Source organism: Haliotis rufescens, unplaced genomic scaffold (genome assembly GCF_023055435.1).
Source record: "Haliotis rufescens isolate VD_foot unplaced genomic scaffold, xgHalRufe1.0.p SCAF_4, whole genome shotgun sequence".
In the NCBI taxonomy this organism is placed as follows: Eukaryota; Metazoa; Mollusca; class Gastropoda; order Lepetellida; family Haliotidae; genus Haliotis; species Haliotis rufescens.
This window is the reverse complement of record NW_025964112.1, coordinates 25,143,472-25,164,931: the sequence shown is the minus strand read 5'-3', so window position 1 is coordinate 25,164,931 and position 21,460 is coordinate 25,143,472. Positions and strand designations below refer to the sequence as shown.

General features: G+C 38.9%; 2 protein-coding genes across 9 annotated transcripts in view; one reads left to right on the top strand and one right to left on the bottom strand.

Annotated features, from left to right (window-relative positions):
- Positions 1-21,460, top strand: part of LOC124124379 (monocarboxylate transporter 12-like) — a 46,791-nt gene that overhangs the window by 11,990 nt on the left and 13,341 nt on the right. For 3 of the 8 annotated variants that reach the window (XM_046487523.2, XM_046487524.2, XM_046487525.2), the window contains exons 2-5: positions 16,292-16,436; positions 17,030-17,245; positions 17,705-17,848; positions 19,268-20,062. In XM_046487523.2, coding sequence (XP_046343479.1) covers positions 17,053-17,245; positions 17,705-17,848; positions 19,268-20,062 — 1,132 coding nt within the window. In that variant the 5' untranslated portion in view covers positions 16,292-16,436; positions 17,030-17,052. Of the gene's footprint in view, positions 1-4,482; positions 11,062-11,225; positions 11,353-11,994; positions 13,358-16,291; positions 16,437-17,029; positions 17,246-17,704; positions 17,849-19,267; positions 20,063-21,460 lie in introns of those variants that run through there. The other 5 variants (XM_046487522.2, XM_048382509.1, XR_007218138.1 and 2 more) reach the window with 5 other exon arrangements.
- LOC124124381 lies at positions 96-6,350 on the bottom strand. The gene is made up of 5 exons (XM_048381543.1): positions 6,269-6,350; positions 5,651-5,965; positions 4,918-5,170; positions 1,808-4,711; positions 96-160 (listed from the first exon to the last, which is right to left on the bottom strand). The coding sequence occupies exons 1-4, from the start codon at positions 6,348-6,350 to the stop codon at positions 2,977-2,979; spliced, it is 2,385 nt and encodes a 794-aa protein (XP_048237500.1). The 3' UTR covers positions 96-160; positions 1,808-2,976.

The window sequence follows — 21,460 nt, the reverse complement described above, 5'->3', positions numbered from 1 at the left end:
ACACTTCTGCATGCACAGTTTTTCTTTGATTATTTCCCGAGTTTTTGTACATGCAGTGGCAGTAAGCGCAATGACTGGAACAGTTGTTAATGATCTTAGCTCTCCAAGCTGCCCATAAGCTGGTCGAAATGGAGCCGTGTTCTTGTCACTGGACATTCCACTGAAAAGACATGTGACAAACCTATAACCGTGTATACTCATTGAAAACATGTTGATGTTATTAGTGTTTCACAATTACTATGACCTATGAACTAGCTCGGAATTATAATTTCAGAGTTGTTGTGTTGTTAGTTGAAATGTTAATTAATTCTTGAAAGTGTCCTAGTGTCATGTGGACTGTTACTCCATTGCAGGTATGAGAGTTTTTGCGTGCTCATGTGGTGTTACTAAGTGTCTGTTAAAGTGCTAAGCTAAGGATGATGATGGGAAGACATTTTATCTTGTCCAGAGCATTACAAGTAGATAAATGTATGGTACACATATGTTCCGAGACAATACACTTTCTGGTTGACAATCTTCACATCTTATAATGCTTAGAATTACACACTTGTATTAATAATAGGTTTACCTGGTATAGATTTAAAGGTTAAGCATAGGCTATTATTTTGTTCGAAACTGGTTAATTTTTGTGTAAACAAAAGAGCAGGCATTTCAGTTATGAAAACAACATCTGTTCACATGTAACTACAGCTACTATGTAATGTCTAGCAGGAGTTTCGTTTGTACTACTAGTATTAAGACAATGGATTTATCAAATACACATGTAATAGTCTCATTCAGATTCCTCCCACCCAAACCCGACTTCTTGCTAATTTTCAAATTTATCCCATGGCTGACAATTTGTTATATTAATACTAATAAACTCGCGTAAATTTGGAAATAGCTCTATGTCAGCTCCCCAAAACACAAATTTAATTAAATATTTGCAGTAAACTAGCAATGTTACTACCTTTTATTAGAAGTAGGTTATCATACTGGAAAAGGTAATATTATATAGGTTTGCTTTGAAAAAGGGTAAACAACATTTTGTCTTGAGCAGTGAAATATTATGAGCTTTGAATAATTTGTTGTTTTATTTAGCCAAGTATCCAAAGAAAATACAAATTCCAGATGGATGCCTTGGGGGCCCATTCATACTTACTGGGGTGTGGGTGTGTGGGTGTGTGGGGCGGGGGGAGGTGGTGGTTTTGTTTACGACCAGTTTCGATCACTGGATTAATTAAACATTTCAATTAACTAATATGATGACATCATGTTGATGCAGTATCTCCGCTAAGCCCCCTCCTAAGCCTTTTGTCCTGCATTTGTATACAGGAAAAGCAAACATTGTAATAAACAGTAAGGTGTCACTACATATCCCTGTCAAGCCTAAGTGTCCTTATTTATACCAGCTGCAAACAAACACTTCACTTTCTTTTACCACCCACTCCCACCCAGCCAAACCCCCACCCCCATCAGCTTTATTAGATTAGCACTGTAAAGGTTATATTTTTGTGTGTTGCACTTCTTTATTTATTCATTACGCTTTTTTCCCCACTAGTGTAAGTGCAACCCCCGTTAAATCTCCAATGTGATGATGATGATGAAACACTTCCACTGAGCAAATATAGTTTACTTTGCCATTTTGTATTAGCAAACATTTGTGCAGTTCATTGGTATAGTACATGAAATGAAATAATTTTGTAATAGAGAGAGAGAGAGAGAGAGAGAGAGAGAGAGAGATACATAGATACACAGATAAATAGATAGATACATACATATTGGTATGTATACATGTTGAGAGAGAGAGGCAATCTTGTATACTTACAATTTGGAAATACAATGTGCTTCATCTATGAAAACTGCCTTCAGATGTTTTTCTTTATCCAATTCAGTAACTATGTTCCGATGATGTCCAAGAATAGATTCTGGACTGGTGAATATTATGTCTGCTTTTCCATCCCTTATGTCATCGACGGTCAATTTCTCAATGGTTGATACCAGACTGTCATCATTTGTCGGTGTTGCCTCCTGTGCGACATCATTCATGTACACAGCTTTGAGTCCTATTGACACACATTTCTCCGTTTGCTTCTTCATAAGAGCAATCAAGGGTGACACAACAATGACAGTAGCATGGCTTGTGTTTTCTACTGCCTTGTATAAATAGGGAGAAAGTTCAAAAGTCAATGATTTTCCACTCCCGGTTGGAGAGCAAAACAACACATCTTTGCCATCTAAGTACCTTTCAATGACTGTCTTTTGATTTGGACGTATTCTCTGTATATTTGCTTTCATCAGTGATGAAGCAATAAGCTCAGTTATGTTCCTATTCATTCTTACAAGCAGAATAGAAAAAAAGCAATTCTTACACAGCAGTGAAAAACCTTTAGAAACCTTTAGAAATCCTCATCTTTCCGAACCAGGGTGACAATGAAAGAAATAAAGAAACTAGATTTTATATATGTCACTAAGTCTCCAATATAATCCCACATGTTGTCTGGCCAGAGTGAGTTGGCAGGGCCAGAGCGGGAGGTCTTGTCTCAGTGTGGGGTCTTGGGGAGTGGAGGGGGGTGAGGCTCACCACATGCTAATACTAAACACTAATGACAGCTAGAGATTTACTGATAATTACAAGCTCTGTGCTCGCTTGTGAATTCAGCAGATTTGTACAGACCCTGATACTGCAGTAATCTAGACTTGCCAAACATTATAGACTTGCATGGGCTGTAGTTGATATAAATGTATCAGGGTCTGTAAGACAGACTAGCCTCTTCCGTGCATTCCGATTTGAGACAATCATCAACATAAAAATTGTTGCAGATTGTGTCAGCAGCAAGGCTTCCATACTTCTCTTCAGCTTTCTTTGCAGCAGCTTTGAGAGCAAAGTTGGATATGCTGGGGGAAGAAACTGCTCCAAAAATGTGAACAGCCATCCTATACTCATGTAGCTCCGAGTTCAAGTCACCATTTGGCCACCACAGAAAGCGTAACAGATCATGTTGTTGAGGAGGAACACGAACTTGTAAAAAATATGGCTTCAATATCAGCCATGAAGGCAACTGGTTCATTTCTGAATTTGGTAAGAACACCTATCAGGGAGTTCGTGAGATCAGGTCCTTGCAAGAGTCTGTCATTTAAAGAAAACCCTTCAAACTTTGCTTTGCAGTCAAATACTACGCGGATTTTTGAAGGCTTCTTCGGATGGTATACACCATGGTGTGGCAGATACCAAACCTTTCCTGGTACAGGTGCTAGCTCATCACTTGGGACCTTGTAGGCATATCCATTGGAAAGCAGACGGTATAAGGCAGTATAATGTTCATGATACTCATCATCATGTAGCATTTTCTTCCTTTGCCACATTGCTCTCTTCTCGGCTTGTTCTCTGTTGTTGGAAAAATCAATGTCTGGATCCCTGAGAGGTAATGGCAATTCAAAGTGGCCGTTAACTTCCGCGATGCCTTTATTTGCCATGTCGATAAACTGATCATCCTCTCTAGAGAAACCACGTTCACCAGGTAATATTCCAGTGTCCTTGGGATTAAAATCCATTTCAAACATATTCAGTATCACATCAGTGAGACATTCTTTTGCCGAGGTGAATTCTTGGAAGAGCACACGATTGCATGTGAGCGTATTATCAACTGGGTTGAACTTGATATAAAGCGGCCCACTGACAGTCCATCCATGTCTGTAGAGTACGGCGAAAGGACCTTCACCTTGAGATGGAATCACTTGCTGAGGTTGAAGTGCAAGAGGACAGTTACTCCCAATAAGAAGACCAATATCCAGATTAGGTAGGTATTTGGGCAACTTGTCAGCCATAGCACACAGATGAGGCCATTTCTTCAGAATGTCAGGATTGGGAATCTGACTATGACTTACAGGTATCTCCTCTCGAGTGAAAGTTCTTGGAAGCGTCACTGCATTATCACCACTGAGATCTGACACAACAAGACCTTCCACAACGTGCGTACTCACAACATGAAGTCCGTGCATAGTCCGAAGTTTCAGTGAAGATTCTGTAGATGTAGTCTCAAGTCGCTGTCTAAGATCCTCCGTTATAAAGCAGCCAGTACTCCCGTTGTCAAGTAGTGCATAGATCTTCACCAGCTTGTCACTTCCCTTTTGTTGAATCAGAACTGGAAGAATAGCTTGGAGCACAGTATCTGAAATAACAGGTTCAATGTTGTTGCATGAAGATGACACAGACTTCTCTTGATCTGGAGATACAAGAGAATCAAAAGCTTCAGAAGACTTCTGATCTACGTTCTTACTTGCAGAACGGAAGTTCTCATCATGCAGTATTGTTGGATGACACTTTCCACACTTCTTACAGCTTCGTTTCTTCATACAGCCCTTTACCATGTGATTGAATCCAAAACATCCAAAGCACATTTTTTTCTCTTGAAGATATGTCCTCCGTTCACTGAGAGATTTCTGACCAAACTGTTTGCAGGATTCAATGTCATGAGGTCCTCTGCAGAAGTAGCACGAAACACTTCGGTATTTATCCTGCTTGTGGTTCGAACTGTCTACACCAGTCACGAAACTACTTGACTTGGCTCCATCTTTCTTTGAACTCTTGCCTTGTTTGGATCCCCAGTGAACTTGGCTCTTGGATATAGCTTCCTTTCCAAACACAGGCTCATTAGCAGATCTAGAAGCAAACTCAATGAAATGCACAAGATTTTCAAAGTCAACAGGCCTGTTGCTATGAAGTTGTGCTCTGGTAACATGATCACGCCATTTAACGCTTGCAAGTTAACAGAATGATTAAGAACAGTCATGTGTGACATAGTCTTCATTGCATGAAAACACTTGATGAGGAAGTGAGAGAATTGTTTAAGTCCATGACAATCATCATGCTTGATCTGAGGCCATGATAGAACTTGATTAACATAGGCAGTTGAAACTTTGTATGGGTTACCATACTCACTACTCAACAGGTCCCTGGCCTTAGTGTAGCCTTCCTCTGGATCAATGTAGAGACATCCAGCAATCAAGTCCTTTGGTTCTCCCTCAAGCTGCTGTTCCAGGTAGTAGAGTCGATCTATAGAGCTGCTAGCATGAGGAACTATACGGGCATCAAAAGACATGATAAATGCACCATATTCTGTAGGGTCACCTTTAAACTTTGGCACCTTAGGCTGAGGTGACAACATAGCTGTTGCCATCTGTCTATGAGCTTGCAAAATCAGTTCATTCTAGTCATGTAAATGCTGGGCTGTATCTTCTGTCCTAGAGCTTTCCATACCAGGACACTTTGAAAAGGATGGTTGAAAGTCAGAAGCATTTGGGTTAAGCCCTTTCTGATGCTCATTATCGTCCAAATGTTCATGTTTGAATACAAGATGAGGTCTTTTGTCAAAAGGTTTCAAAATGGGGTTACCACTTTGAACAATACTGGCATTTGACAACTGTAGCTTAAAATCGGCACTATATGAACTACCTACTTCAAGACATTGGGGCATGTTGCCAGGAGATCTTAGCATATCAGGCACAGTAGCTTTGATATCAGGCATAGAAGGATTGACACTAGGTCTTGATGCTACAGAGATCCTTTTATCATGATCAACTAAAGTGTTAGAAACATAAAGATTACACTCCACTACACCAGGCGTATAAGTTCTTGTGTCTGCTTGTGAATCAGCATAGACTTTCTCACGTGCCTGAGATTTAGCAATTTTAATGTCTAACTTCAAAGATTGCAATTTCTTAGACTCTTCAAGAAAAGACTTTTCAACTAAAAGTTCAGCCAACCTTGCACGCTCCTTTGTATATGCTGACCTGGTTGAACTCCTGGAATGTCTCGATGACTTGAAACTTTTTGATGACTTGAACTCCCTAGAAGACACACTTTCAAGGTGATCCGCCAGGACATTCTCCATGCGAGTAATCCAATTTTCTACTTCGCTACGAAACTGTAGAATGGAAATCTCCCTCTCCTGGTGACCCATCTGCTCTGAACTCTGCACATCCTCTGAAATAAGCTCTTCATAATAATTTGTGAAACATACAGAATACTTTTGACACAAGTCTTTATATTCAACAAAGGTAAGCTGAACAACATGCAAATTGTCACTACTGCTACTGATCAAGAGTCTAGAAAGTTCTGTTCTCTTCTTAGTAAGAGAAGAGAGAACATCGGTCACTCTGGTTTTCAACAAACGAATCTGTTCAGCTTTCCCGTGCTCAGTAATTGTCCTTTGACGACCAGAACGACGTAGAATGTTCTCACCACCAGCACCACTATCCTCCTGAATGTCATTACTCACTTCATTACCTTGTCTAGTCTCAATCACACTTGCACCTTGAGCTAGCTGTTTCTGTTCTGTAGCGGTCTCATCACCACTATCTATCAGCATCCTTTCTTCTGTGTCTATGCCCCGTTGTCATCTTGAGCGTTGTCGTTGGGCAATACACCGTTAGGATTCATGATGTTGTAACAATCACCAAACTTCAATGAAAATTCACGAAATTCAAAATCCAAAATATGTGCAGTCTATGGTCAACAGTCTACACAATGTCTTCCTAATCATTTAGATGCAGGGAAGATTTTCTTGAACTATATTATAGCAGAAATCAACAGTCTTGATACTCTCAATTGATGTTTATTGTCCGTTATTCGTTGAAAATAATAAGTGAAAAGCTCATTCGTTTGTATCCGTTAACATGCTTTTCCTTTGAACGTTGAAGTTCAAGAAACTAGAAAATAACAAGAAAATGTTCTAAGTTACAGTGTAAACAGTGAATTGGCTAAGTTGTTACAAATACAAAATTCTACAAATATTATATCATTTGAAGATAAATGATAGCTTCAACATTACTTTAGATGTACACACATTGTATAAATATGAATAAGCAGGTTAAAAACTTACATCTGTGTTCTGCAATAGTTCATGACATGTTTCTCCAACATGGAGACCTTTCAAACTGAAGGTGACAGTGGATGAGGTCACATGACTAATCCCATGATGCAACACAACTGATTATAAGTCACAAAAACTTTTGCCTGAACCTGGGATTGAACCCTGGACCTTTATGCTGCTAGTCCAGTGACATAACCAACAGACCATTGTTAAGGCTGATATCTGTACATGAAATTCATAACATTTTTGCATAACAGATTTGCAACATAAATTATACATTCTGCACTAACACTACTACATATCACTGAAACGTATGCTAATGGAGCCTTTACACAGGATGGCGACCTTTGTGCCTCCCGTGTGCGACGTTAAAATTTGTCAGGTCGTCGATGGAGGCTAAAAGGAGGCAGAATGGTTGCCTAGGTCGATCCAAGGTGGTACACAGGAGGTTCAGACATCGCAATGGACGCCATGGTCGCCGTGAATGTTCAAAACAGTCTCACAAAGGTCGCCGAGGAGGTTGGTTGCTCAAAGGTGGCTCAAAGGAGGCAGAAGGGAGGCACAAGCATTCCCGTTTTTGCAGAATTAAGGCACACTGGTCGCCCTATGGTCGCCAGGTAATAGATACGTTCTGCTGAAATATTGTCCCGTAAATCTGGGCGATGCTTCTGCCTACGTTGTGCCTTCTTTGGACGACCAACAGCGTGCATTGAACGATGACTATGGCGACCGCCGTGCCTCCATTTGGCGACCACGGCAACCCTTAAGACACCATGGCAATGCTTAGGCCTCTTTTCTGCCTCCTTTGAGCTACCTGTTGTGCCTCCTCAGCCTGCCTATACATAGAGGGCTAGTACCTGCAGTGTTTCATTGTGGTTGCAGATGCTGAACAACTCGAGCAGTTACTGCTGAACAACTGCTGGAGCAGTTACATAGAAACATGATTTTCTGGGTTAAGGCGACCATTGAGCGTCCTGGCCAGTTTTTGATCGCTCAAAGGTGGCACAAAGGTCGCAGCCCTGTGTAATGGGGCCTTTACAGATGGCAGTTAAAATACAATGCAAGTAAAGTGCTGTATTATCATTTAAATGTGCAATAAAACTTACGCAGCCCTTAAACTTATATTTAGGTGAAATCAAGCTCCCAGTAAAGGATTCTGTTATATATGCAGGAGTATTTATCTGTACAGGAAGATTATCCTTGAGCGTCAACCCTAGCTTGTGAGAAACTCAAAATCGATTAATATTAATCAGAACCTTGGCTTGGACTTTGGTGGTCCTAACCCAACTGCTGCTGTTCGTATATGGGACATGTTACAGATTGTCACAAAATATAAACTAGGCGATGAAATAGACAACTTTGTATTAATTCTCGTTTTGTTAAGAAAGAAATCTTGGACCTCATTAGTTAAGCAAAGTGTACGCCACCACGATACATTAGCAGTAGAAAGGGAACTTCAAACCAGATTAGCACTGTCTAGATACATCGTTATCAGATCCGGTAGTGCACCGAGGTTATGGAAACTTGCTACACTACACACAGATAACTTTGCTGACATTGCTAGGCTTGCATGCATAGGACCATCCTCTATACAGCCTAAAGAATGTCAGTGTGGCACAGTTGCTAATGATATTGTTAAACGTGTGTTTATGTCATGTCAAATCAACCTCCACGAAAGAGACCTCCTGTTATAACAAATTGAATTACTAAAACTTGCTACTGTTGATTTCCACTACCATTAATTTAGCTCTTGTGTTGTAATAACTATACACATACATATGCTGTAATCTTTATATTATGGAGGAAATAAAGAATATCTATATATGATCAGCTCAGGATGAGCCAAGCTGAAAAAAACGATATTTGTTGCGCGCAATTTCACTACAAGGCTTCTTATTCTCTACAGCTTCAACAAATATTTCTCAGATGGATCTTTGAATTCAGGAGTCTAGCTTGGTAGTGCTTCTCGGTACCTATTAGTAATAAGGATAAATACCATAAAAAGATCTAAGGAAATATTGCGCATTAAGATATTTGAAACCAGGACTCAAACGGTATTTGGGAGTATTTTTACCCTTTTAGTACAATTGGTGTTTTCCCCCTTTTTTTGACGAGCTTGACTATATGGGATATATCATGAGTGCTATGACCCAGAAAGCAGCAATAATCCTATTCTTACATCAAAACTCTGAAGTGATGAATACTATTTCTCTGTGTGATTTCTAAATGAAATACAATATACATATATTGTGTTGGTGCCTGGACCTTAGACCATTCCTTATCTGTATAAAAAGTCCAAGACAATGCAGTTATTTCTGTACCAATATTGTGCACTTTGGGGACTTTGTAACAAATAACAAACTTTCAGATGTTTGAAGCTACGAGTCTAGCTTTAAGGTGTGACACCTCGGTAACCCGACAACTTACTATTGTCTGGGCCCTAGCTGTTAGCTGTATCTATGTGTCTGGCTTGGCCTGGAGACATTACATCGATTCTCTGCACGGTGAACTTCAAAGATCCAGCTTGAGTAACAATACAATTTGGAATACATGTTTACTGCACCCATACATAAAGACGTTTTGGGAAGACACATTTAGTCAATAATATACTGGCTTTGGTCAAACATACCTACCTGACTGCTCTTTTATTATGTCCCATTTGAGACATCCAGGCAAAAGTCCATTTACTTACATACACTTTCATATGACCCAATGAGATATATATAATCTTTATCTACAAAATGGCAAATAATTTGGCACCTGCTTATCTCTGCAACGTAGTCCCAGACCAGGTTAACGCTCGCAGTGATCACAGCCTCCTCAGACCTCCAAACAATAAGATGTAAGACTGAACACTACGCAGGCTCCTTTATACGTAACTCTACAAAGTTATGGAATAATCTATCAGAAGAAATTAAATCTACTGGCTCATACTCAAATTTCCGAGATATATTATCATGCAAGAACAATTACAAACAGTTCTTTCCTACAGATTTTGGAACCAGATTCTGTCAAATTATTCACTGCCGCCTCGGACTCGGCTGTGACCTAAACGGACATAAATTCGACAGATTCATAACTCACAGCCCAGATTGTTCCCGAGGTCACCACTATAAAGACCCGCTAAACTACTACTTCTGTGTTGCAATAATGATCCAATTAGAAGCAAATCATTATATTACATAAAATAATATGATATTAAGAAAGTACGTTACGGATGTGAAGGCCTATCATCTGAAGCAAATCAAGAAATTCTTGTATTTGTCCGTACTTTCATCACAAATTCTGGTAGATTTAAACTTAAATAATACACCAAACTCTCACATATAATATATGTGTATCTTGTGTACATTATGTAGTACTTAATGTTACGTATAGATGAGTTGCAGCAGACTTGCCGTTCCGTCTCCGGTCGCGCATGCGCATCGTGCGTGCGGCAAAAGACCACGGAAGTGAACCGCGACGACCCGCTGTCAAGGTCAGAGCTGTCAAACTTCGCGCTGCCGTATTTACGTTCCGTGTTTACACATTTATCATGAGTACCTACTACAAACATCTTTGTGCAGTAGACAAGCTTCGTTACGAAGAAAAACTTAATTTACTTGGATTTTCGCTAGATTGGGAACCATATATCATTAATAAGTACTGGATTGACGACGTTTCACAGTAGCCAAACTTGCAGTATGGCGACCTGTACACGTATCTAATAGATTCGCCTGGTCCTTTTACCAGAAAGAGTTTGCGATGTTTTCGTTCACTAGAGGCCTATACTTTGTTTGAAAGTGGATGGGTTCATACGTGTCTCATCAGGTACAACTCTTCACAGACCAAGTGCATGATTAAGGTAAGTCATCAATGTTAATATTTTTATCTGAACATGCATTATATTAGGCCTATCTTTACGGTCGTGGCATATAATTCTATGCGGCGCCATAGTATGTGTTTTCCATGGTCAGTGTACTCTTAATCCATAGTTTGTGTGTAAACAAAAAAAAGATCTTATTTAGAAACCACTGAATATCAAATATTATAATCAACCAATCGCATGAATGTCTGTGACAGCAATATATAATTTTTTTAAATGTTGATTGATTTTTCAGGCCAAGGTTCACAGATCCCAAGCTGTGACAGAGAAGCCCCATGAAGCCTGGGTTGGTCTGGATAAGAGTGGCAGGGTGGAGTGTGCACACTGTACATGCATGGCAGGGTATTAGATTTATTTATTTAATAAATATTTCTGGAAATAGGTTTTCTTTCAAATATGATCATCTGTTGTGGTAAATAAATCTCATTGTACTCAATTTCATATATTTCAGAAAAAAATTGTAAATTAATTGTTCAAAGTTTAGTTAAATGTTTGTTCAAATTCAGATTGGGTGAAGTCTGTTCACATGTTGCTGGTATCCTATTTAAAGTGGAGGCCTGTGTTCGATTTGAGTACAACAAAGTTTCCTGTACGTCCATGCCCTGTTCCTGGAATCAGACATTCACAAAGAAGGTAAAATGCAAAATATGAAAATTGAAAGAACAATATATTGGTGTTGATTTTAAACCACAGTATGTCCCATATTCCTTTATAACGTTTTAAACAAATTGGTTATGGAGGTTGAGAACTATTTCATTGTTGAATTACATTACTGACTTAGTCTAAAAAAAATAAAAGTGTTGGTTCTCAGGCACCGCCTGCATTTTCATAAAGTTCGCTGTATGTTTCGTGTTTATTTCAAATTTTTTATTTAAGAAATCCAACTGTATTCCAGTATTTTACTCATCAAGGAATACAATTATGTAGGGAGGCCCTTTCCCCGGTTGATTGTACACAATTGTTTTATTGATTACACAACTGTTTATTGGTCATATACTAGTTTGTACAACAACAACAAAAAAGACACCGCCCACCCACACTATATTTTCAAAAACCATTGCCTGAGAGCCAATTCTTTCTTTTATTTTAAGCCTTATAAAACATAATTTAGAATATTTGCAAGTGTGTGTTGGTGGTTGAATATCAGGCTGATTTGTATTTTTCCTCAAGACAGACAAGTTTGAAAACATGTCAGTATTTTAAAACTGTGTAATGTGATTTTTTAACTTAAATGTGAAATTCCTTTCAGCAACTGTATGTGAATATTTTTTTCAGGTTGAACCAGCTATGGTGGCAGACATAAATTTCTCCAAAGTCAAGAAGGTGCACTTGGCACCACCTCTGGCCCAGAGACAACCAGTTAAATTTGCAGATAGTTCTAGTCTTTTAGTAAAGTTGAGAAAAAGTGTACCCTCCGCAGCCATATTTACTATTACTAACCCTGTTATTACCGACTGGTCCGAAGAAGAACATGCCCAACTTCCTTCTCCACTATCACTTTTATTTGATGAGAAATATAAACATTTGACTGAGGCAGAGTTGAAATGTAAATGTGAGAATGTTTTTTCTGATGAGTTAAAAATAACACAGCAGGAAGCTACAGTGTTGGAGAAAGAAACCATCTGTCAGAGTGGATCAGCTACCTGGTTTGAGTACAGAATAGGACGTTTAACTGCCTCTAATTTTGTGAGTATTTATCATTGTCAGTGTAAACCCAGTCAGGTTTCGTTATTGAAAAAGATAATGCAATATGACCAAACTACTGACTCTGACAGTAATAAACATGACCAAGCTAGTGTGTATGCTCCCTGTGAGTGGGGTTTGGAACACGAAAATGACGCTCTTGATCAATATAAAACTATTATGATATCTGGTCATACCAACCTTGTCTTACAGAAATCCGGTTTTGTCATCAACCCAGATTTCCCCCACTTAGGTGCTACACCTGACTCATATGTGACATGTGACTGTTGTGGTAAGGGTCTTGTGGAGGTTAAGTGTCTCTTTAAATACAGAGACCAGCATCCTTGTGAAATTTGTGATAATCAGTTCTATCTAAAACCTCATGTAAAATATGATCCTGTTTGTATAAACTCGCTTCAAACTAGCCACAATTATTATCATCAGGTGCAAGGCCAGTTACATGTCTGTGATATGAATTATTGTGACTTTGTTGACTGGTCCAGAAAGGGTATCCATATTGAACGTGTCATAAAAGACACTACATTTTGGAACTCACTGAAAGTGAAATTAGATTTCTACTTTTTGAGAATTGTTTTACCTGAACTACTGACTAGAGCACATGACCATAAGATGAACCATGCTCACCCAGTATCCAGAGAAAGGCGTCGCTGCATAATGTATGAATAATACAATGCAATGTATGTACATCAATGCTTGTGGTAAGAGGCGACAAACGGGATCGGGTGGTCAGGCTCGCTGATTTGTTTGAACTGTGTCATCATATCCCAATTGTGTGGATCGATGCCCATGATGCTCATGATGTCAATCACTGGATTGTCTGGTCCAGACTCAATTATTTACAGACAGCTGTCATATAGCTAAAATATTACTGATTGCAGAGTTAAACAACAAACAAACAAATGCTGCTGATCATGCTTGATAACTGACCACCAAGGTATTTTTTGTGCAAATATTATGTTTACACCTTGACTATCTTTGTTATCCGATTTCTATATAGGGATAGGTATTCAAATAAACGCTGTCTTTTTTACCGATCTCAATTTTCAGTTGAAATAAAAATATATTTAAACAGATATATTGTACACGGTGTCCATCTTGTAGGTGCCTCTGAAGCCGTGTCTGTATGGGTACAGGGTCTGCATGATGATGGTTGTAGTCGGAACTCTGTGGGACACATAATTGTACATGATTGGTCTTGTCTATTTGCAAATGTGCCAGGTCAATGACTTAGCCTTGTAGTGTATCGTAAAGATAAGTTGACGCCAAATATGCTCTGTGTAAGTATTTAGAGTAAAGATTATGCACATGAGCCCGAAAGCTGAACACTACCGGGGACCATCTCAGCAACATACCAAAACGCTAAACTCCGACAGCACTTATTATGGCTTGCTGTGACTCGATATTTGAATTTTGAAGGTAGATTGAAAATAGGCTGACTGTATAGCGTCATGCCACGTTCTTCCTTGACTACCAAATGATAGTTCAACATCAGCGCCATGTCCAGCTGCATTCTCCATATATTTCAAACGGAAACAAAAACGGTGTTCTCGTGATCGAACTATCGACGAATGAAAGGTCGTAGTTCACAGCAACCAGCCCAGGTGGTAAGAAATTGGAGTTACTTCCTTTAGTGCGTCTTCTGAAGGCCTGGCTTTCTTGTGACAATGTGTTCCAAACAAGGTGGGAATGTAATTGCATTCACCTGCAAATAGATACATTTAACAATTTAATGTTTTGGCATATGATAATTATATGGCAACTTTCATGCCACACCTCATATAAAACCGAGACCCCCAGATCAGCCCATACTTCTATGCATTTTATATCAGCCTTGATATTGATATCCCGTATGTAAGGCGACACTTTTTTTATTTCTTGGTTTACGGATTTCAAACTCCTTTCAAAAGTGAGGCAGGCCAATTTAAAAAAGCAAAAAAAAAAGCCTTTCACATTTTTTTTTACTTGAATTTTGTCCTAAAAAGTTAGGTAGGTATGAAAAAAAATATCCTGGTGTAACAAAAGTCAAATAACTCAATTTTTCAAGAACATTTTATTATATCCCTGGCACACCAACATTTATCAAGGAAATTATCTGCTGAAATTAACATCTTTGCTACTACATGTTTGACCATACACTATTTGAAAGGTCTAATTAATCCTATTGTTTATAAATATGAAAGTTATGTGGATTACATTATTTAAATAATTCATTAACAACTAAATAAAGTTCGTTTGAAATAAAAATAATGTAAGCTAAAACATTCATAACGTCCAGATTAAGGACCAATGAAGCGCAAATTTTAAGATTTTTTCGCCAAATATAAGAATTCATAAAATCCACATACCCATTTCTTTTTTATTTTCATTTGTTTACGCTGTTAGAACATTATTTTAAAAAGAATTACAAATAATATCTGTCATCACCCATTTCCCGATGATAGTGGCTGTCCGCTCACTAACATGATGAAATACCTCCGTTTTCAAAGCTTCGTATGAATAACACAAACGTCTAAGGCTGCCATGTCAGTATACATTAAAAAAACTTATATTGTTTCACCGACAAAATCTGCTACAAGGTTCGTGATCGGTCAAATTTAAGCACGTGACCTAACGCAGCCAATCAAATAACAGCAACGGTAATTTTCTGACTTTGGCGAAAGGTTTGGGTTAAATCATGTTATTCTGAACGGTTAAGCATGGAATCGCGATCTATTTAAAAATATGGAACTTTGTGGATGTATAGAGCTAGGTTACGAGCTATGACAAAGATTTCTTATGCATATATTTTGGCATTAAGACATCGTGTCCGAGCCGAGAAATCGAGGCGACGAAAGGCGAGATGTCATTTGACTGACGATTACATGCGATCGCACGGAAAGTTGGAAATAATAACTAAGATGTCAGTTTGGCAACTTTTATGGATATATTTTTGAAGATTTTATTTCTTTGTAAATAAAGACGTTTCAGCACGTGAAACGTCTTTATTTTGCTGTTTGACATGTTCGATGAGGACCCGTTCTCGAAGTGTGTCCGAGAATATTTTCAATAACATTGCGGGAAATCGTGTCTAGTGAATACATTTTTAATCTATAGATAAAAAAATGATAAAGTCAAATCGAATACGTATTTCAGACATTGTGAAATGTGATAGATTTAATAAATGAATGATGTGACAAGTAGGTTAATATAATTATAAACTATTTTGACGTGACTTGGACGGTCTACCGTGCGGTGTGACTTGTGGCTTCGAACGGCCAACAGTGTTGAAATAGTTAAACTGGTCACCACTGCGCTTTGCGTTGACAAGCTATGATGGTATTATAAAAGGATCCCAGCAAGAAATATCAGAGTGACTTCCCTTTGCTTTACGCACGACGAGAAAATGTAATCTTTTTTTTGTTTGAACTTTTTGTCGAAAATATCGGCGGTAATAAAAAAAAGGGTAATTTGCATTTTTATTTTTTTTTAACATTTGGACTTTGAAAGAGCGGCGCATCCGTAAACCAAGAAATAAAAAAAATGTCGCCTAAGTAGAGTTCTATTCTTTTCATACACATCCCGGTTCGCCCCGATTGTGTTCTAGGTTTGTCAGCACCATACCCGTGCTCGTGGGTTTCACCGAACTGGTAAACGTCTGAGACCTGCATCACTTCGGGCTTATCTCCCACATTAAGCTGTCAAGCCGTGATATAACTGGAATAATGTTAAAAGCGGCGTTAAACCCAACTCACTCTCTCATTTCATACACACTTACTTATGACTCAAACTGCGTCTATATTTCAAAGCTTATCTTAAATATAATCTGGGCATATAAAATTAAATTTAGGACGATCTTGGTAGCATTACTATGTGTACCCTATATTTTCAGTGACCAGTGAATAGTCTTCCAATCACGTAGACCAGTTGTCGAGTTGCAATCGTCATCGCGGGGATATTCACATTTGAAGGATTTATTCTTGGAAGCTTGTCATCCGATGTGCGAATTCTCTTCATCGCCTATGGTCTTCTTATAGGTGAGTTGATATGTTGTAGGCCAGGAGACACTGTAGTGCATTTGGGATGCAGAGTTGCGTCCTTTAGGCATGCCACAAACCATTTGATGTTGAAACACGACTCAAGGTTTTGTTTGAATATATGAAGGGGGAAAGCCCGACGAACCGTCTGAATGCAAGAAATACCAGAAAGAATAGAACAAACATCGGGAGACCTCATATTGAAACGATACAGTAGTCGCTATATAAAACGAATCTGATGACACGGGGCGAGAGACAGATCTCGTGCAGCGTGGAGACAACTGAACTCAGTGCCATGTAAGATTGAACACCCTTTCATCACCTGCCCCGGTGGTTCAGTGGGAAGACAGTTTGTTACAATAATATACATGAGCAAAATGTTTATCCAAATGTTTTCCGATAGGGGTCGTATAATATCATAAGATGTGAGACAACGGTATTCTTACTAGTTTGAAGATCTGCTAAAATGTTATGTGCAAAATATCAATAGATGTCGCATATAATGATTGCTTCCTGAAATACAACGGAAATAGAGAGTTTGAGTATGGTACATGCATAGAAAAGAAAGTAATGAAAGAAGATTACTTTTGTAGACATTGGTCCCGTCTTGACGAAAATGGACGAAAACACACGCCCGGATACTTGGCGTCATATGATCGTCGCGGCTTCCTTCTCCACACTGTTGTTTTGCTCCTCCACGATGTATTCTAACGGCGTGTTTCTCGTGGCCTTCAAGGACACCGGCCTTTATGACGTCACCACGCTGTCCTGGCTGATGGCTTTTTCCAACACGATGCACGCTGTTGGTGGTACGAAACCATTTAACACCAATCAGATTTGTGTGTTTGTTTGTTGTCTAAGGCCGTACTCAGCAATATTCCAGCGGTCTCTAATACCTCTAAATAATCAGACAATCTAGTGATTGATATCATGAGCATCGATCCTCGCAATCCTTACTTATATATGTTCTATGTAAACTTAATGTAAGTGGGCGAGTTAATATAAGCGCAAAAGGGAAAGAGTCGTCGCAGTACCCTATAAAAAGTTACTTTTTTTTTATATAACACTCGATCATACTTCTATGCATTTAATATCAGCCTTGATATTGATATCCCGTATGTAAGTAGAGATCTATTCATTTCATGCACACTTGCTAATGACTCAAACTGCGTCTATATTTCAAAGCTTATCTTAAATTTAATCTGGGCATATAAAATGAAGTTTAGGACGATCCTGGTAGCATTACAAGGTGTACCCTATATTTTCAGGACCAGTGAGTAGCCTTCTAATTACGTTGACCAGTTGTCGAGTTGCAATCGTCATCGCGGGGATATTCACATTTGTAGGCTTTATTCTTGGAAGCTTGTCATCCGATGTGCGAATTCTCTTCATCGCCTATGGTCTTCTTATAGGTGAGTTGATATGTTGTAGGCCAGGAGACACTGTAGTGCATTTGGGATGCAGAGTTGCGTCCTTTAGGCGTGCCACAAACCATTTGATGTTGAAACACGATTCAAGGTTTTGTTTGAATATATGAAGGGGGAAAGCCCGACGAACCGTCTGAATGCAAGATAAAAACAAGCGGAAACAAGAACGATGTTCTCGTGATCGAAATATGAACGAATCAAAGGTTATGTTTCACAACGATCAAATGCCTCGACTGACTAATTAAATACATGTTTACACTGTGTAAATATCGGAAAATGGGCACCGCTGTCTTAACCCTTTAATGTTAATCAACGTTTGCATTTACCTATCAATGATAGGAGGCATTTTGCATGGGTTATAGAGCCAACATAGGGTTGTGATAACCAGACCCATGTGACACCCTTGCCGGGTCGCTATGGTTTGCCAGTGCATTTCAAATGGACGAACCATATCAGTCTGGGTGGTAAGAAATTGGCAGTTTTCCTTTCATACCCTATATCAACCCCAGTAACCCAGATCAAACAGAGACTTTTTTGTATTTTGGACACTACGCACACGCATGGACATTATTATGATACATTTTCCTATATTACAATCACCAACACCTAAGTTTACACTGAATATAGCATATGGATGCGATATAATCAACACCTAACCCCAACACCTCAAAACTGACGAACACAACAGTCAAACGGCTTTTCCCCCGGCTGTGTTGATTACGTTCCACGGGACGTTGCATGTGTGAATAGTGGAATAAACGTTCCAAAATTAAAACAATAAACAACACTAACAACACACCATAATCATTACTGAGTCATCTAACTTACAAGTGGTAACTCGATGCCAGTTTCCAGATGTTTATTGATTCTACGAAAATGTTGCCGAGAGTTTGACTTCCTGTTGGAATTGTCAGTCACACTAAAATTAGAGTATACTCGAATCTGATTGGTTGGTTAACCTTACAGTATGATTCCAGCTATCGTGTCTCGGAACGCTAGGCGATTTCCGATACGATGTCTACATGGCCTAGATGTTGTCTTTTATAAGATAACATTCCCTCAAGTTTTAGAATAATCTTCAAAAGTTGCTATTGCTCGATGGAGATTTAAGCTAGGTATGGCTAATAAGACAGTGTCATCGGCATACAATAGAACAAAAAGTGAAACAGCGTTTGTTGGGAGTAATTAGCTATTCATGTAAAAGTAATATGCCTACATCGGAACCTTGAATAGAATGCCCGAACTAAGCCTACTGTCAGAAAGAACTGTATTTTGAACATGAAAATTCAGTGTGAAAACTATGCAAGTTAGTAGGCTAATGCTAATAAGATAATGGTTCTTTAGAAAATACACCTCTTTAGGGTCAACATGAGTATTCACTAATATTTCTTACTGTGTATGCAGGCATCGGCCGTGGGACCTCCTTTGCTACTACAAATGTAAACATTGGCTACTGGTTTCGAGAGGATAGCAGCATAGCCTCTGGGTTGACGACAGCCGGAGTTGGGGTCGGAATGTTGATTCATCCTCGTCTAGTCCAGGCCTTTATTGACTGGTATGGTATACATGGAGCACAGTTAATGATGGGAGCCGTCTCATTTCATACTTGTATATGTGGTCTTCTTCTACGACCTTCTTCCTTTGAAAAAGGGAGGCATAATAGAAGTGCGGAAGAAACACCTTTACAGGTATCTGTTCCCTGTGCGGAGAGGATGACTGATGCCATTGCACAGATGAAGCCAATATGGACAAATGGCCCATTTTTATTGTTCATGACTGGAGTGTGTTTATTCAATACGTCATTCCTTGTGATAAGTACGTTCATCCCTGATTACTTCAACCTTAGAGGATCCACACACCAGGAATCAGCCATGGCAGCGTCTATTATTGGATGTGGAGGTCTTTTATCGCGTGTTTTGGCCGGTGTTATGACAAACGACCCCAACATCGGCACAATGCTTCTGTTGTCAAGTAATTGTGGAATTTCCGGCATTCTAACATTACTCCTGCCATTACTAGCCGGTTCAGAGGCGGGGAGATACATATATTCCTTTTGTATCGGTACATACCTCACCTGTATCTATGTCGTCTTGGGTCCTACTACTCTCCAGAAAGTTGGTCTGCAACATCTAGCGTATGGATTCGGATTCATGTTTCTAAATACTGGTATTGGGAACCTGATTGGCCCCCCGATTGCAGGTAATATAACACTCATAAGTATTGTTACAGCGGAAACCACTTCAATAGGTCACTTACACACCGGCAGGAAGTCGGACGGCGATTCTTAATTGTAAACGAAGTCGTTTTTGAGGCAGCGGCTGTAGCCGACGCAACGACTAACCGTTGATTGACCTTGTCGGACAGGTTTTGTAGACAGAGGCATTTCACAACGTGGTGCAAGGCCAGTGACCCATGCACGTGGACATACGTCAGATCCGGCGACGTAAGGAGGTGTTAATGGACTTTAATGATTACGCCGAAATTTTTCCTGAATATATTAATGACACAGGAGATAGAATGTGGGTGCACTTTTGAAACAAATTGAAACAGTTAGGAATTTTAGATCAATGGCGTCTTACAGAAACCTATTGAAGTGGTTTCCACTGTGGCAATACCCCGAACGCCATGGAGCTTTTGTCCCCAACAACCTTAAGAAATTGTGATACGACACATAACAAAACCAAACTTGTGTTTAAAAATTGTGCTGTGGACTTTCAAATAAAAAAATCAATAGCAGTATTAAGGTCACCAACTTAAATACATTCTATTTTGTTTATATCTCGGTATGGTTGAATCAGAGAGTTTGGTCAAAAAAGTTTACCACTTGGTATTATATTTACTAGATCATTATCATGGTTTCGGCATACAATCTAAAGAAATGCTGCTATATACGCTAAATGTATTTTGGTGTAATTTTGTCTTCCTACAAGCTAACCACTTCCCTCATAAGTTAAACTTCAAAATATCCTACACTAAAATTAACAAAATCTTATCTAATTTGGAGTGTGGGAGTGTGAAGATATTGGAAAGTATTTAAATGTTTGCCTGTAAAAGGTTTCACATTAAAGCTTCAGTCCTGAACTTGGAGATAATGTAACAGATATACCATGTGTATGTCTGCAGTCAAACGTGTCATCATAATGATGATCTACTGAGGAAGAAAATACATGTCTTACATCCTGTGTTTAAGAAAATGATATATTCTTCCAGGTTTGGGTTTTACTGATGGAAAGATAAATTGTGTTTCGAATGTCTGACATAGTGTATTCTGTATGGAATTTGGCTGTATTCAGGAGCAGCAAAGTGTAAATAATATTTGCCATTAGTTTTTGGTGCGGTTAAATGTCTCATGAAAGTTAGATTGGCCTGCAGCTATACTTTAAAGTTCCGCAGCAATATAATGTACACGTGTCTCTTTAAAGGTAACTTTGTCTTAGAATTTTGCTTAAAATGTATCTCTACTGCTACATTAAGGACCGCTCTTGTTTCTGTGTCTTTTTTATAATTTGCTTGAATCCTTCGTAAAAGTTATTCAGAATGTAACTATTCTTCAACCCTGACGTAACCTATTTTCGACGTCCGATTTTATCGCGATAT